Genomic DNA, 16,855 nt, shown 5'->3' on the forward strand with positions numbered 1-16,855 from the left:
TCTGTGATCTACCGGCAAGGCAGCAGCGAGGCTGGGGGAGGGGCGCCCGCCATTGCTGAGGCTTAAGTAGGTAAACAAAGCTGCTGGGAAGCTCGAACTGGGTGGAGCTCACAGCAGCTCAAGGAAACCTGCCTGTCTCTGTAGACTCCACCTCTGGGGACAGGGCACAGTAAATAATAACAAACGCAGCAGCTCTGCAGACGCAAACGACTCTGTCTGACAGCTTTGAAGAGAGCAGTGGATCTCCCAACACGGAGGTTGAGATCTGAGAAGGGACAGACTCCCTGCTCAAGTGGGTCCCTGACCCCTGAGTAGCCTAACTGGGAGACATCCCCCACTAGGGGCAGTCTGACACCCCACACCTCACAGGGTGGAGTACACCCCTGAGAGGAAGATTCCAAAGCAAGAATCAGACAGGTACACTCGCTGTTCAGAAATATTCTATCTTCTGCAGCCTCTGCTGCTGATACCCAGGCAAACAGGGTCTGGAGTGGACCTCAAGCAATCTCCTACAGCTACAACCTACAGCTGAGGATCCTGACTGTTAGAAGGAAAGCTATCAAACAGGAAGGACACCTACACCAAAACCCCATCAGTACATCACCATCATCAAAGACCAGAGGCAGATAAAACCACAAAGATGGGGAAAAAGCAGGGCAGAAAAGCTGGAAATTCAAAAAATAAGAGCGCATCTCCCCCGGCAAAGGAGCGCAGCTCATCGCCAGCAACGGATCAAAGCTGGACGGAGAATGACTTCGACGAGATGAGAGAAGAAGGCTTCAGTCCATCAAATTTCTCAGAGCTAAAGGAGGAATTACGTACCCAGCGCAAAGAAACTAAAAATCTTGAAAAAAAAGTGGAAGAATTGATGGCTAGAGTAATTAATGCAGAGAAGCTCACAAACGAAATGAAAGAGACGAAAACCATGGCACGAGAAATACGTGACAAATGCACAAGCTTCAGTAACCGTCTTGATCAACTGGAAGAAAGAATGTCAGCGATGGAGGATCAAATGAATGAAATGAAGTGAGAAGAGAAACCAAAGGAAAAAAGAAGAAAAAGAAATGAACAAAGCCTGCAAGAAGTATGGGATTATGTAAAAAGACCAAATCTACGTCTGATTGGGGTGCCTGAAAGTGAAGGGGAAAATGGAACCAAGTTGGAAAACACTCTTCAGGATATCATCCAGGAGAACTTCCCCAACCTAGTAGGGCAGGCCAACATTCAAATCCAGGAAATACAGAGAACGCCACAAAGATACTCCTCGAGAAGAGCAACTCCAAGACACATAATTGCCAGATTCACCAAAGTTGAAATGAAGGAAAAAATCTTAAGGGCAGCCAGAGAGAAAGGTCGGGTTACCCACAAAGGGAAGCCCATCAGACTAACAGCAGATCTCTCGGCAGAAACTCTTCAAGCCAGAAGAGAGTGGGGGCCAATATTCAACATTCTTAAAGAAAAGAATTTTAAACCCAGAATTTTATATCCAGCCAAACTAAGTTTCATAAGTGAAGGAGAAATAAAATCCTTTACAGATAAGCAAATGCTTAGAGATTTTGTCACCACTAGGCCTGCCTTACAAGAGACCCTGAAGGAAGCACTAAACATGGAAAGGAACAACCGGTACCAGCCATTGCAAAAACATGCCAAAATGTAAAGACCATCGAGGCTAGGAAGAAACTGCATCAAGTAATGAGCAAAATAACCAGTTAATATCATAATGGCAGGATCAAGTTCACACATAACAATCTTAACCTTAAATGTAAATGGACTAAATGCTCCAATTAAAAGACACAGACTGGCAAACTGGATAAAGAGTCAAGACCCATCAGTCTGCTGTATTCAGGAGACCCATCTCACACGCAGAGACATACATAGGCTCAAAATAAAGGGATGGAGGAAGATTTACCAAGCAAATGGAGAACACAAAAAAGCGGGGGTTGCAATACTAGTCTCTGATAAAACAGACTTTAAACCATCAAAGATCAAAAGAGACAAAGAAGGCCATTACATAATGGTAAAGGGATCAATTCAACAGGAAGAGCTAACTATCCTAAATATATATGCACCCAATACAGGAGCACCCAGATTCATAAAGCAAGTCCTTAGAGACTTACAAAGAGACTTAGACTCCCATACAATAATAATGGGAGACTTCAACACTCCACTGTCAACATTAGACAGATCAACGAGACAGAAAGTTAACAAGGATATCCAGGAATTGAACTCATCTCTGCAGCAAGCAGACCTAATAGACATCTATAGAACTCTCCACCCCAAATCAACAGAATATACATTCTTCTCAGCACCACATCGTACTTACTCCAAAATTGACCACGTAATCGGAAGTAAAGCACTCCTCAGCAAATGTGCAAGAACAGAAATTATAACAAACTGTCTCTCAGACCACAGTGCAATCAAATTAGAACTCAGGACTAAGAAACTCAATCAAAACCGCTCAACTACATGGAAACTGAACAACCTGCTCCTGAATGACTACTGGGTACATAACGAAATGAAGGCAGAAATAAAGATGTTCTTTGAAACCAATGAGAACAAAGATACAACATACCAGAATCTCTGGGACACATTTAAAGCAGTGTGTAGAGGGAAATTTATAGCACTAAATGCCCACAAGAGAAAGCAGGAAAGATCTAAAATTGACACTCTAACATCGCAATTAAAAGAACTAGAGAAGCAAGAGCAAACACATTCGAAAGCTAGCAGAAGGCAAGAAATAACTAAGATCAGAGCAGAACTGAAGGAGATAGAGACACAAAAAACCCTCCAAAAAATCAATGAATCCAGGAGTTGGTTTTTTGAAAAGATCAACAAAATTGACAGACCACTAGCAAGACTAATAAAGAAGAAAAGAGAGAAGAATCAAATCGACGCAATTAAAAATGATAAAGGGGATATCACCACCGACCCCACAGAAATACAAACTACCATCAGAGAATACTATAAACACCTCTACGCAAATAAACTGGAAAATCTAGAAGAAATGGATAATTTCCTGGACACTTACACTCTTCCAAGACTAAACCAGGAAGAAGTTGAATCCCTGAATAGACCAATAGTAGGCTCTGAAATTGAGGCAATAATTAATAGCCTACCAACCAAAAAAAGTCCAGGACCAGATGGATTCACAGCTGAATTCTACCAGAGGTACAAGGAGGAGCTGGTACCATTCCTTCTGAAACTATTCCAATCAATAGAAAAAGAGGGAATCCTCCCTAACTCATTTTATGAGGCCAACATCATCCTGATACCAAAGCCTGGCAGAGACACAACAAAAAAAGAGAATTTTAGACCAATATCCCTGATGAACATCGATGCAAAAATCCTCAATAAAATACTGGCAAACCGGATTCAGCAGCACATCAAAAAGCTTATCCACCATGATCAAGTGGGCTTCATCCCTGGGATGCAAGGCTGGTTCAACATTCGCAAATCAATAAACATAATCCAGCATATAAACAGAACCAAAGACAAGAACCACATCATTATCTCAATAGATGCAGAAAAGGCTTTTGACAAAATTCAACAGCCCTTCATGCTAAAAACGCTCAATAAATTCGGTATTGATGGAACGTACCTCAAAATCATAAGAGCTATTTATGACAAACCCACAGCCAATATCATACTGAATGGGCAAAAACTGGAAAAATTCCCTTTGAAAACTGGCACAAGACAGGGATGCCCTCTCTCACCACTCCTATTCAACATAGTGTTGGAAGTTCTGGCTAGGGCAATCAGGCAAGAGAAAGAAATCAAGGGGATTCAGTTAGGAAAAGAAGAAGTCAAATTGTCCCTGTTTGCAGACGACATGATTGTATATTTAGAAAACCCCATTGTCTCAGCCCAAAATCTCCTTAAGCTGATAAGCAACTTCAGCAAAGTCTCAGGATACAAAATTAATGTGCAAAAATCACAAGCATTCTTATACACCAGTGACAGTCAAACAGAGAGCCAAATCAGGAATGAACTTCCATTCACAATTGCTTCAAAGAGAATAAAATACCTAGGAATCCAACTTACAAGGGATGTAAAGGACCTCTTCAAGGAGAACTACAAACCACTGCTCAGTGAAATCAAAGAGGACACAAACAAATGGAAGAACATACCATGCTCATGGATAGGAAGAATCAATATCGTGAAAATGGCCATACTGCCCAAGGTAATTTATAGATTCAATGCCATCCCCATCAAGCTACCAATGAGCTTCTTCACAGAATTGGAAAAAACTACTTTAAAGTTCATATGGAACCAAAAAAGAGCCCGCATCTCCAAGACAATCCTAAGTCAAAAGAACAAAGCTGGAGGCATCACGCTACCTGACTTCAAACTATACTACAAGGCTACAGTAACCAAAACAGCATGGTACTGGTACCAAAACAGAGATATAGACCAATGGAACAGAACAGAGTCCTCAGAAATAATACCACACATCTACAGCCATCTGATCTTTGACAAACCTGAGAGAAACAAGAAATGGGGAAAGGATTCCCTATTTAATAAATGGTGCTGGGAAAACTGGCTAGCCATAAGTAGAAAGCTGAAACTGGATCCTTTCCTTACTCCTTATACGAAAATTAATTCAAGATGGATTAGAGACTTAAATGTTAGACCTAATACCATAAAAATCCTAGAGGAAAACCTAGGTAGTACCATTCAGGACATAGGCATGGGCAAAGACTTCATGTCTAAAACACCAAAAGCAACGGCAGCAAAAGCCAAAATTGACAAATGGGATCTCATCAAACTAAAGAGCTTCTGCACAGCAAAAGAAACTACCATCAGAGTGAGCAGGCAACCTACAGAATGGGAGAAAATTTTTGCAATCTACTCATCTGACAAAGGGCTAATATCCAGAACCTACAAAGAACTCAAACAAATTTACAAGAAAAAAACAAACAACCCCATCCAAAAGTGGGCAAAGGATATGAACAGACATTTCTCAAAAGAAGACATTCATACAGCCAACAGACACATGAAAAAATGCTCATCATCACTGGCCATCAGAGAAATGCAAATCAAAACCACAATGAGATACCATCTCACACCAGTTAGAATGGCGATCATTAAAAAGTCAGGAAACAACAGGTGCTGGAGAGGATGTGGAGAAATAGGAACACTTTTACACTGTTGGTGGGAGTGTAAACTAGTTCAACCATTATGGAAAACAGTATGGCGATTCCTCAAGGATCTAGAACTAGATGTACCATATGACCCAGCCATCCCATTACTGGGTATATACCCAAAGGATTATAAATTATGCTGCTATAAGGACACATGCACACGTATGTTTATTGCAGCACTATTCACAATAGCAAAGACTTGGAATCAACCCAAATGTCCATCAGTGACAGATTGGATTAAGAAAATGTGGCACATATACACCATGGAATACTATGCAGCCATAAAAAAGGATGAGTTTGTGTCCTTTGTAGGGACATGGATGCAGCTGGAAACCATCATTCTTAGCAAACTATCACAAGAACAGAAAACCAAACACCGCATGTTCTCACTCGTAGGTGGGAACTGAACAATGAGATCACTTGGACTCGGGAAGGGGAACATCACACACCGGGGCCTATCATGGGGAGGGGGGAGGGGGTAGGGATTGCACTGGGAGTTATACCTGATGTAAATGACGAGTTGATGGGTGCAGCACACCAGCATGGCACAAGTATACATATGTAGCAAACCTGCACGTTGTGCACATGTACCCTACAACTTGAAGTTTAATAATAATAAATAAATTAAAAAAAAAAAAAAAAGAATTCTAAGCTCAACCACATTTACAAATGCTCAGCCCTCGGGGTTCCAAGACTGCTGGTCTTGGGACACCTTAGTGTGACATTTATGACACCGCACAGCTTTGAGGCATTTGTCCTTGGCTGGAAATGTCACACCTGGGAGCAGGCACACCCTGCAAGAGGCTATTCCCTTGCCACCCAAACAATGAATTAGGATGAGACAAAGCAAAAATAACACTGTTATGGAGACATCACTGATCCCTGCAATGAATGATAATCTTTTGACTTCTTTGAACTGGTAGGCAAATGGAAGAAATCTTAAGAGCTGACAACGTCCTAGCTGGCAATTAAAAAAATAATTAGTATTCCAGTTTGAAATTTGATTTGGTCTTTCACGGAAATTTTCCCTCACCTGGAGGTCACCAAATTGTACTAGGTTTTATTATTTTTTTTAAAGCAGCACAGGACAAACTTCTACCATCTTGAAAAACTTCTAAGCTAGCCCTTATCCTAAATCTTGCACCTACAAGTCTTAGAACGTGAAATCTGAACTAAAGGATTCAAAGATGAAACGTAATGATATCATACTTAATATAAACATCTATTTCAATGTTTACTCCAGACTGAACAAAAGTATTTATGAAAATTATAAGTCTGCCATCTTTAATTCTTAAGTTTAGACTTATGAAATAACTCTTGACATTTATTTTGTTGGTATGTGCTAATAAACACACATTTCTAAGACAGCAAAGGAAAAACCCCAGTCCAGAGCATTCTGTCTGTGTGAAGCCAATTAAGACACCGCCTCTAGTGCCTTGAGATTCCGGGCTGCTGAAATGGTTGCTGGGGAACGTATCTCCCTTGGCAGAGCCAGAAACCACTAACATGTCTTCAAATAAGATCTACTGGGAGAAGGGCTTCCCCTCATTTCATCTGGGCTCCATTCCATGAAGATATAAGTTAGTGGAAATTACCAAGGAAAACACAACATCCCATACACAATTTATTTTATATAACTTGGTGTTTTCTTTTATTGAATCATACAAATTCAAATGGGGATTCCTGAATAAATCTTTTGTTAATTTACCTTTGGCAGAAACAACAGATTCCAAAACAATTAGTAGCATCTCATTTATTTGTAGCATAAAAAAAAATTCTGTAGCATATTTTCCAAAAACATAGTCTTAAACAAATGTGCTTTAAAAGCTAACTGGTAATGATCTGATTACTATCATAGCTTATTTAAGAGAGCTGTTACTTAAAGGACAGACTAGACATGTATTTTTTAAAAAAACACAATTTTTGGTCATGTGAATGATTCATGTTCAGATTTCAAAAATAGGAAACATCCTAAAGTGCATCATTTTATTTATAATCTCACTCCTTGAAATTATAGCAATCTGCAATGTAAACAGTAGAGCAAAGAATTCCAAACTATATTTTTATGTACATTTAAACCTGTAGGATTATGTACCGTCTTTGAGTGTGGATTAAAACCAGGGCACTTCCAACACATAGCTCAAGCTTCCATACGATTAAGAGCAAACTTAAAGGCATTCTTTTTCCCCATCCTTGACTTAACATGCAGCTGACCGAGGAGAGCTGCTACCTCACTTCAGCAATGGAAAATGTTGCTGTCAATCCCATTAGACCAGCCAGTTTCTCACGACCCTTTAAAACTGAAAACTGGTTAGTATAGTTTTACATTCTTTTTCTTTTCCTTAAAACTGTGCCCTTTAAGAAGGCAACTTTCAAAACATACAGGAGGGTGGCTCTGCTGTGTGTTCATCCTGTAACACTTGTCCTCAAAGGCAGAGCTCCTGAAGCACCTTCTCTGGTCAGCCATGGCGGGCGGGCAGACGCCTGGGCTCGGCCTCGCAGAGCACAAAGGTGGACCCAGAACCCACTGTCCTCAGCGCAGGCGCAGGAGTTAAAGTAACAACACATCACAAGGTGACATCAAGCACACTGAAGAGATGGATGATTTGGTGTCTTACATTTCCTGGTCCCTCCAAAATGTCTAATATAGACAGCTTTGTGACAGTCTTTGAAAAAAATTATAATTGGCCAGACAGAATGACATTTTTTTCTTTTTATACACGATCTCGAAAATAGTGTCATTTAGATTCTGCCTTGGGCTGAGCTCTGAGGGCTACATTTACCCGTCAGTTTGGGGATTTTAGTGCAGATATTTTTTTAAAAATTAAACTCTGGTAAGTACTCAGGAGGCTGGGAACACAGGCCCCTTCTCTCCCCTGATCCTCTGTATGCAGGCTAGGACTTAAGCAAGCCCCTTTATGTTTGGCTAGTGCCACAACAAAACAGCCCCAAACAGGTTGCCATAAGCATGCTGGCCTGGCTTGGTATTTGATGATAAAATCTGAGACTGGTAAGTGCAGTCAGTGTTCAGGAAAGAATCTCCAGGCTCTTCTCCCATCAGCTGGTTTTAAAATCAGCCTTCATACAGCTGCTTACCATCTCTCTGTCCTCTGCAGATGACCTGGTCCTAGGCAGGGACCAAAATTCCTTGTCAGCTGAGGAAGTCCTGAAGAAACACCCTGAAGATGATGACTGCACTGCCATTGTGGGCAGATGCACCTTCTATCTACCTGAGGGCTGAAGGGGAAACCCTTTCACACACGTGAGGAAGGCGCAGCTCTGTGGAAAGGTCACCAGAATGGCAGCGGCAGCAAATAGGGCTCCAATGCACGTTTGCACTTAACTGGGTCCAAGGAGAGCACGGCCCTCCACAGCAAGTTTGCTCTATAGAATAAAGTCCTGAGCTTGTTTTTATCACAGTTAGACAGAGAATGGTCTCATGTTTCTCAGTTATCCGGGGAAGACCAGTGTATATTCTCTGTAGTTGAGTGTTGTCTAATGTAGTGATTCATCTCTGCTAGTGTTAGGAAAGCTCCACTACTGTGTATGTGTGTGTTTGTGTGTGTGTCTGTGTGCACGCGCATGTGCACACACTGCAATCTTGACTTTCCAATTACAAAATGCCTAAGTCAGGTCACATTGTCTTCTTCCAGCCAGTTTCTAAGGCAGGCAATGGAAACAGGAGCCGATGCCAAACGGTCTAGAGGCAGAAGGGCCGCATGCTTTGCAGGGCCAGCTCCAAGGCTGCCTTCCGGAGCTGCTCTTTCTCAGGGGAGAGTAAACTCTCACTGCAGCTGCCAGGCCCCTGTGCTCGGGCGGGGGTTGCCCCTCACATGGACTTGGAATCCGTGTCTCTCTTGCTGATGAGCACCTCCAGGAGCCTCAGTTTCGCCTTTATGTGCTTGTATTCACTGTATTCTTCAGCCATAGGAGTGCGGTCTTCCTTCTGGACATTTCTAATGCAAATAAAGGAAAAAGCAGTCTGAGGATCATTTCCTGTCTTTGCCAGATACTATTCATCGGGCAAATTATCATTGTGTGTAGAAACTTTGCAGTTTATCAACTTGTAGAATCAGTGTTGTCAAGTGGCCCTTGGTCTTAAGACTGGAGCTGGATTTAGACAAGTAATGAAAATGTTTCACCCAGAAGGCATCATGCAACTGAGTTTTTATATAATTAATCTGGCACCTTGTATGACAAGAAGGCTAAGAAATGCAGACATTCTCTCTGCTAAGTATGAACTCACATTGAGCTCTCATACACCAAAATCCTTTATTCATAATTAATGTTTTCTCATTCTTATATATTTCATCTCGTGAACTTTTAAATATTTAATTAGCAACTAGTCCACCCACAACTTTTTTTTGTTTCAAAAACAGATCATAAAACAGTCTTAGAATTCAGCAGCTGGATTCCATAATACTATATAGTTTGAGTAACTTTCCATGCATCATATTTATATGCACAAGTATTCGAGAGCTTATAGGTCAAGCCCTGTGCTAAGTACTTTGTACCCATGATCTAATATAACCCTTATAACACCTTGATGAGACGGAGCCATTTCTATACTACACATGTTGAAACCAGCACAGGAAATCAGATAACTTGCCTGCTCTTGGCCACCATGCGGTACGTGCTGCTGCTTTGCGTTTTATGGGAAATTGCACATGGCAGACATTCAAACATAGGCTTCCTGCCTTTATTATTAAAGGGCAAATGTGGGTAAGGAGGATAGCATGGGGCTTAAATTGTTCAATAAATTAAAAATAAATCAATCTTATTCATACCCTGCCTTGTTCTAGGAAAGGATTCTAGTGGTTTCTCAGGGGGCAGGGCAAGGAACAGGTGCTCAGGAATTGGAGCATCTGGAACGCAGGCCCCTGCTATACTCTGAGGGGCTCCACTCTCCTCAGACATGAAGTCATGGAACCAGAGCTTATCTCCAAGTCCCTCATAGTTCTAAATGTTTGACAATTAAGTTAATGTCCTCCATTGACATTTTCTTAAAACCTGGGCGTTGCATAATTCTACATGTTTCCTCGTGTATAAGATATCTGTGCATAATATGACTTAGAATATAAAAAAGGATAAACGAAAAAACAGGCTTAGATGAAAGATTGGAAAGATACACATCAAAACATTAATTCTGATTTGTCTTTGATTATTATTATTTTGGGAATTACTACTTAAATTTGCTTACCTATATTTTCTAAATACTCTGCAATGGGTGGGAAATGAAAAGCAAATGTTTAGGTATAAAAATATGAGACATATCCAAATCAGAGATCCTAAAAGTAAATTTACACAATAATTGTTAAACTAAACTGAAATACAATGTATTTTAAATGACAAAAATTTTTATGGTGCTTTTATTTCCCCAAACTTTCAAGAAGTATAAAAGAGGACTCAAGAGAAACAATACTTACATAACTTCAGTAATCTGGGTTAAAACCAATGTAAAACGATAAAACCTAACTCCAATGTAAGAGATGCAAATCTGTTCCTGGTTCTTTCCTCGGGCCCCTACTGTGACTTTCAGTAAGATGTTTTGTGTGCTGTTACTTGTAAACATGAAAGACTAAATTATGCCTTAAAATTCACTGGCAAGAGGCAGCCCATCAACCAGGTAGATTTACTGCTTTTCTTTCTTTTTTTTTTTTTTTTGGATATGAAGTCTCACTCTGTAGCCCAGGCTGTAGTGCAGTGGTGTGATCTCAGCTTACCGCAACCTTGGCCTCCCGGGTTTAAGCAGTTCTCCTGCCTCAGTCTCCAGAGAAGTTGGTATTACAGACCTGTGCCACTGCACCCGGCTAATTTTTTGTATTTTTAGTAGAGACGGGGTTTCACCATGTTGGCCAGGCAGACCTCATGTCATCCACCCACTTTGGCCTCCCAAAGTGCTAGGATTATAGGCGTGAGCCACTGCACCTGGCTGACTTACTGCTTTTCATACATATTTTTTATTTAAATTTGGCAATTATCACCTTCATTTTTGAAATGAGCTTGAAAATCAGTAATACTTAGATCCCTCTTTCCCGTGTTTCTCTAGCTCCTTTTATTTAGAGATGAGGTCTCACTCTATTGCCCAGAATAGAGTGCTGTGGTGGACCATAGCTCCCTGAAGCCTCAGACTCCTGGGTTCAAGCAGTCCTCCTGCCTTAGCCTCCCAAGTAGCTAGAGCTACAGGTGTGCCACTGTGGCCACTTGGCTAACCTCTAGCTTCTTAAGAAAAAAGCATTGGTGCCACCAAACGCAACTTCTTGCTGCTCATTGTAGATAAGAATTTGATGGTGCAGGTTCGTTTCATAAATGTCAGCTGAATCTGCATTACTCTGGGGCATTACCCAAAGAGCATTTCTTCTGGGAGGTCCATACAAATCCCATCATCTCACAGTCAACCTCTGAGGGTCCCTGGGCACAAACCCAAGGACCAGGTTACAGGGAGGATGCAGAAGAGTCCCCCGTTTGAAGGCATTCCACAGATCTGACAGAAAAACAAAAGGGATGGGTGTGTGTGGTGCGGCAGGGGTGGGGAAGGGAGGGCGGGGGAAGACAGGCACTACCTTCCGTTCTGTCTGAAAAAGTTGTCTTCAAAATCCCGAAGTTTCTTTCGAATCCTTTTCTTTTCTTCTCTCATTTCCTGGAGGTGTTCCAGGAGTTCAGGTCTAAGAGAGAGGAAGCATTGCAAGGAAATTAAGTTAAATTTGAGTTGTCATAAATGTAACGAATGTGTTACTCAACAGGAGCTGTGCAGAAAGGGGAGGCAAATAAATCCAGAAACTGCTGAGGGCATTGAGGGGGCGCGGAAATGGATGTTTTCCACTTCCTGAAAGCCAAACATGTGGCAACAGATCCAGCTTCTGGGGGTTCCTGCTACTTAGGAATTCTTAGGCCTTGTGAAATCCCACGGCACTTTGTCGTATTTTTCTTTGAAAGGAGAAGATGACGTCTGTGCTCAGCATGTGTTAAGTGATGGGCTGTGATGTACAGAACCACACAGTGCCATTTAGAGAGAGAACTTCTGGTTGTTTAAACAAGACTCAAAAGTTCCCTCAAATAACATGGGCTGAAGCATATAGAAAAATAATTAAAAAAAAAAAATCACTGTTTTATCCAGATACACCCCAGGTAGTCACTTGTATTTTATCAGCTAATTTATTTAGATACAAAGGCTAAGATAATATTTAAGAGAGCTATTTTTACCAAAACATTTCACCGCCACCACCAAAATGACATACATTGAGGCAGCATGGAGATTCGAAAGCCCTGTGTCCTGGCTGCATTTTGATGGTATTTTATCATCCATTGGGGAAATAAAGCCATCAGCATCATCTTCGAATTGGTCCAGAAAGCATCGTGCACTGAAATCGGGTTTCAGAGTGACCATGAAGTCTGGCTTCACACTGCTATCGTCTTCTGACCCCTCCTCTTCTTCCTGGAGATACACAGCAACCCCAATAAAAATCTGGTCACTTTTTGGGGCACACTTTCATTATGAGTATCATTTAATAATCATTTAATTACCAGACACCATAGTTTCTTCTGTATCTACATTTAGCAATACATATGTACATTACAGATATATTATTGAATATCCATATTCAATATAAATATACACATTTAATAACACAAACAACGTAGCCACTCAATAGAGAAAACAGACTGCAAAACTATTTTCAAATGAGTGTACAGCATGTTAATAGTTGTCAGGATGGGGTAAGAAGGAACAACCATCATAATTTATAACCTAAATCAGATGAACTAAAAGGATCCAAAATTTTCCAGCTGTGACAGTACAAAACAAAGTTCATCACCAGTAACCAGTGCTTTAAAGGATTCTACTGCTTGTGTATCTCAGAGGGTTTTTAAAAAAAAATCAGTCTGAACATTTTCTGAAATAAAACAATACAACCTTTCTATTTAAGAATTGAGATTAGAAAATATTTTATGGCTGCTTAATGCACAGAATTTTAGGGAAATTTTAAGAAGACTGAAACATTATATTCTCATGATTGAAATAAGAAAACTCAAGCTTTTCCAAAGAACTTCCAAGGGCCAAAAATCTATTTTTCAGCATACAAGTTTCTAAGAAAAGTATGCTATTCTCTGTATTGATAATGCAAATAGAAAAATAATAAAGCCAGATCAGCATTTCTCAGAGCCAATTTAAGGCTATGTAAGCCTAAGGAAGAGATAATAGCAGAGTCTGAAAGATTTAAAAAAAGTGATGTACTGCCAAAAGGTAGTCAGACCACAGAGAATAACTTACTATCCTAAAAAAATTTAAAAATTGGTTCAGAATACAGCTATATGAAAAACGGTATGCACAGCATCAATTATTACAGGTAAACCAAATGGCTTCAATGGCAGTGCTGCAAAAAATCTCCGGAGGCAGCAGCAGTTCCTGCTGGAGGGCAAAGTGCAAGTGTGCAAATGGTTCATGGTAAATTTTGGTATGTTTAATAATGGTGTTTCTGAAGAGAAATACTGTGAATAAACAAGCCACCAAACCAAGCAAAACAAAAAAGGACTATCATATAACTGATATCAAAGTATTGCTATGAAAACAAAATTGGCAAAAGCTAGGTGGCTTTTCCAGATTGTCTCAGCTCTGACTTCAGATCTTGAGTCTGTTTAAATTGTTAAAAACATTTAAAAATTTACAAAGTAAAACTGACTTTTTAAATGAATACGTTTCTTTTTGTTTTAGTAAGAGTAATAACAATTCCCATCGACATAGTTTTGATAAAAATTGAGATAATATATGTCAGGTACCTCATAAGGCACACCTGAGACACTGGCTGTGCACATCAGTTTTCTGCTCCCTCTCTTCCTTCCCCTCCCCTGGATAAGGAAGACAGGGTAGAAGCACCTGACCATAACTCAGTGGAGGCAGGAATTGGGGCCTGTTTACTGCTGTCCCCAGAGCTTGGCCAATGCTTGCATATGGCCAATAAATGGCTGTTAAGCAGTCTAGTAATTCAGTTTGAAAAGAGAACTACACAAAACTATTAGAAGAGCATAAACACCTGGGACAGCTAATGAAGTTACAAATAAGAACTTAACGGCCTTTAATGAAATTAGGTGTCTAGGTCTTATCAATTATATCCCAAAGTCCTGAGAGAACTTAAAAATGTGGAAGTCTGCCTTGCACATAGTGAGCACTCAATATTTTTTGAGATAAATGTAACAAAATTACTCTTAGTAGCCTTTGACAATCACGAGGAAAAATAGCCAATAGATTTTCAAATAAGACAATCATCGTAAGTGTTGTAGATACTGGGTAGATTCTAGAAGGAATTAATACACAGATAATATATAAGCAATTGGGAAATAATCAGGGATCAACTGATGAGACTGGTTCCTTAAAAGTGAGTCATGAAAACGAACCACTTTTCCTTTTTTGATAGATGTAGTATTTGGATTTCAATAAACAACCAGGTAAGCAGACACTACGAAAGGAAAGCTGGCTGCCCACATTTCTGCTGAGTAATGACTAAAGGGTGACGTGAACCTGAAGCGCAGTCTACAGCAGCCCCTGCGCCTGATCCTGCCTTCCTCAGTATCTGAGTCACTTCGGCAAAGAAAAGGCATATTCTCAAAATGTACAGATAATACAAAGCGGGTAGGAATATCTGATATGTTGGAATACAAAAGCTAGATTTAGTGTATTTCCTACAGCTGAAATAGAAGTATGAGATGTAATAAATTAGAAAAATTCAAGGCCCTCTAATTAGGAAAAAGAAAAGCTGGATACATCAGTGGCAATGCACAAGTATACAGCAAAGTGTGAGCCATGCCAGGGCCATGAGCAGTGGTTCTCGATGGGGATAATCTGTTCCCTCGGGGACATCGGGCAATGTCTGGAAACATTTTTGGCTCTCACGACTGGTGAAGGGGTGGTGGTGGCACACTACTGGCCTCTAATGGGTGGAGGCCAAGGACTCTGGTAAGCAACCCACAAAGCACAGGGCAGTGCTGCACAACAGTTACCGGCCCCAAAGGTCAGCAGTGCTGAGGCTGACACCCTATCCTCAGACAGGCCAAAATAAATAACTGTCCCAATACCCTGACAGTTGCATAGGCAAGAAATTGGAGGCATGAAAAGGTCTCAGTCATCCAGATCAAGGTAAAGACTAGTCTTTGGTTCACTGTTCTGATTAACATCATATCCAGATTAATGTCCAGTTCTGGGTATCAGTTTTAACAGCAACACTGATAAACCAGTGTGTGTGCACACAGCAGAGCTAGGAGACCACTGAAAGGTCTGGAACCCATATCACATAAGAGTAAGAGGAACTTGGATAACAGATTGTCATAGGGTGTGGAGTGAGAGTGGGCAGGGCAGGTGACTGTAAATACAGGCAGTGCTCTCAGGGAAGAAGCAGTGTGATTTCATAGTGCTCCAAAGGGCAAAACTAAGCCTATGGGATAGAATGCAATAAATTGATAATAACTATGAATATTCTAATTTCAACTATTTTCATTAACTTTTTGTATTTATCAAACCTATACATTTTAAATTACATATTATGCAATTAAGATAATTATAAAACCAATAATATAAGTTGTTAGCTATTATTGATACTCATGTAGTGAGTGCCCTAACTGCTCCCATTGCTGTAAACGTTTCAAGCTTGAGGATGGAATCTCTCGGTAGGGACAATGTCTCTATTCTGCCAGAGAAGTTTTAGGGGGGATTCTTATGCTGGCTAGGAGAACTGACTAGATGATCTCTAGGTTACCTTGGGTTGGAAAATCTAGGCCTTCAGAACTTGAGCTGGCTCTAGTTCATATACAGCTGGTTCGCTCCCAAAAGCATTTAAAACCAGGGGTGAGTTTTGGAGAAACCACTTAGATACAATCTTATCTGCACACACACCAAATTCTAAATTGGAATTGCCAAGATTTAGTACAGTCAAAATACATTCTAATAGGCCTGGCCAGCAGGAACAAAATGAACCAAAAGACAGCACTGTTTACAAAAGCAAGGTAGTCGTTGCAAAATTATCTGAAATTTTGACCATGATGTGGGCCAGGAGATAAACCACAGCCAAAATATACTTGTGAAAAAAAATTAAGCTAAAGGATAAGAATGGGAAAAATGTCTTTTATTAAAAAAAGAGCATCCATCATTAGGTTATCTTCAATTCATCTAGTGAAACCATTATTAAGTGTCTATATTTTGGATGTGTTCAAGAACACATTTTTATCTAGTAATGGTTCTATTGCATGCTGCTAAGAGAAACATGCTAATTTTCATACACACAATTACCCAAATTTCTCCAATTACTGTGGTTTCATTCTTGGGTGACATTACCAGCCAGACAAAATTTGTCTTTCATTAACATCAAGCTTATTGTAAGAAAATAGCTCTAATTTTTAAAGACACAATATAGTATACTGGCCCAAATTTCAAGTACCAAGTTTAGAGCATTTTCATGAAACAAGTTCTGCTTAATACAGTGAGCACAGTCATTGCCTAATACCATACAATTAGGCATATGAAGTATTAAGATCTGCAAAAGGCAAGAAAAGGAATACATAAAAGAAGACATTATAGCTTGTGGTGCCTTACCTCAGACAAGAAAATGGAGAAGTTCTCAACTGGTTTCCCTCAGTAGACAAGAGTCCCCCATATACTGAAATAATCATTCCTAACTATAGCATGTAAATGACCACCCCAGGCTCGGAACTGTCACAGAAATCTGACA

The 16,855-nt window shown here is 40.3% G+C and overlaps 1 protein-coding gene across 12 annotated transcripts in view; it reads right to left on the minus strand.

Annotated features, from left to right (window-relative positions):
* Positions 1-6,879: 6,879 nt before the first annotated feature.
* The window catches only part of FAM13A (family with sequence similarity 13 member A), a 375,981-nt gene continuing 366,005 nt past the window's right edge, over positions 6,880-16,855 (minus strand). For all 12 annotated transcript variants that reach the window (XM_007999242.3, XM_007999239.3, XM_007999240.3 and 9 more), the window contains 3 exons: positions 12,380-12,576; positions 11,705-11,806; positions 6,880-9,097 (listed from right to left, as the gene is read on the minus strand). In XM_007999242.3, the coding sequence (XP_007997433.1) occupies positions 8,971-9,097; positions 11,705-11,806; positions 12,380-12,576 (426 nt within the window). In that variant the 3' untranslated portion in view covers positions 6,880-8,970. The remainder of the gene's footprint in view (positions 9,098-11,704; positions 11,807-12,379; positions 12,577-16,855) is intronic.

The sequence above is a fragment of the Chlorocebus sabaeus genome, chromosome 7, assembly GCF_047675955.1.
Source record: "Chlorocebus sabaeus isolate Y175 chromosome 7, mChlSab1.0.hap1, whole genome shotgun sequence".
NCBI classification, from domain to species: Eukaryota; Metazoa; Chordata; class Mammalia; order Primates; family Cercopithecidae; genus Chlorocebus; species Chlorocebus sabaeus.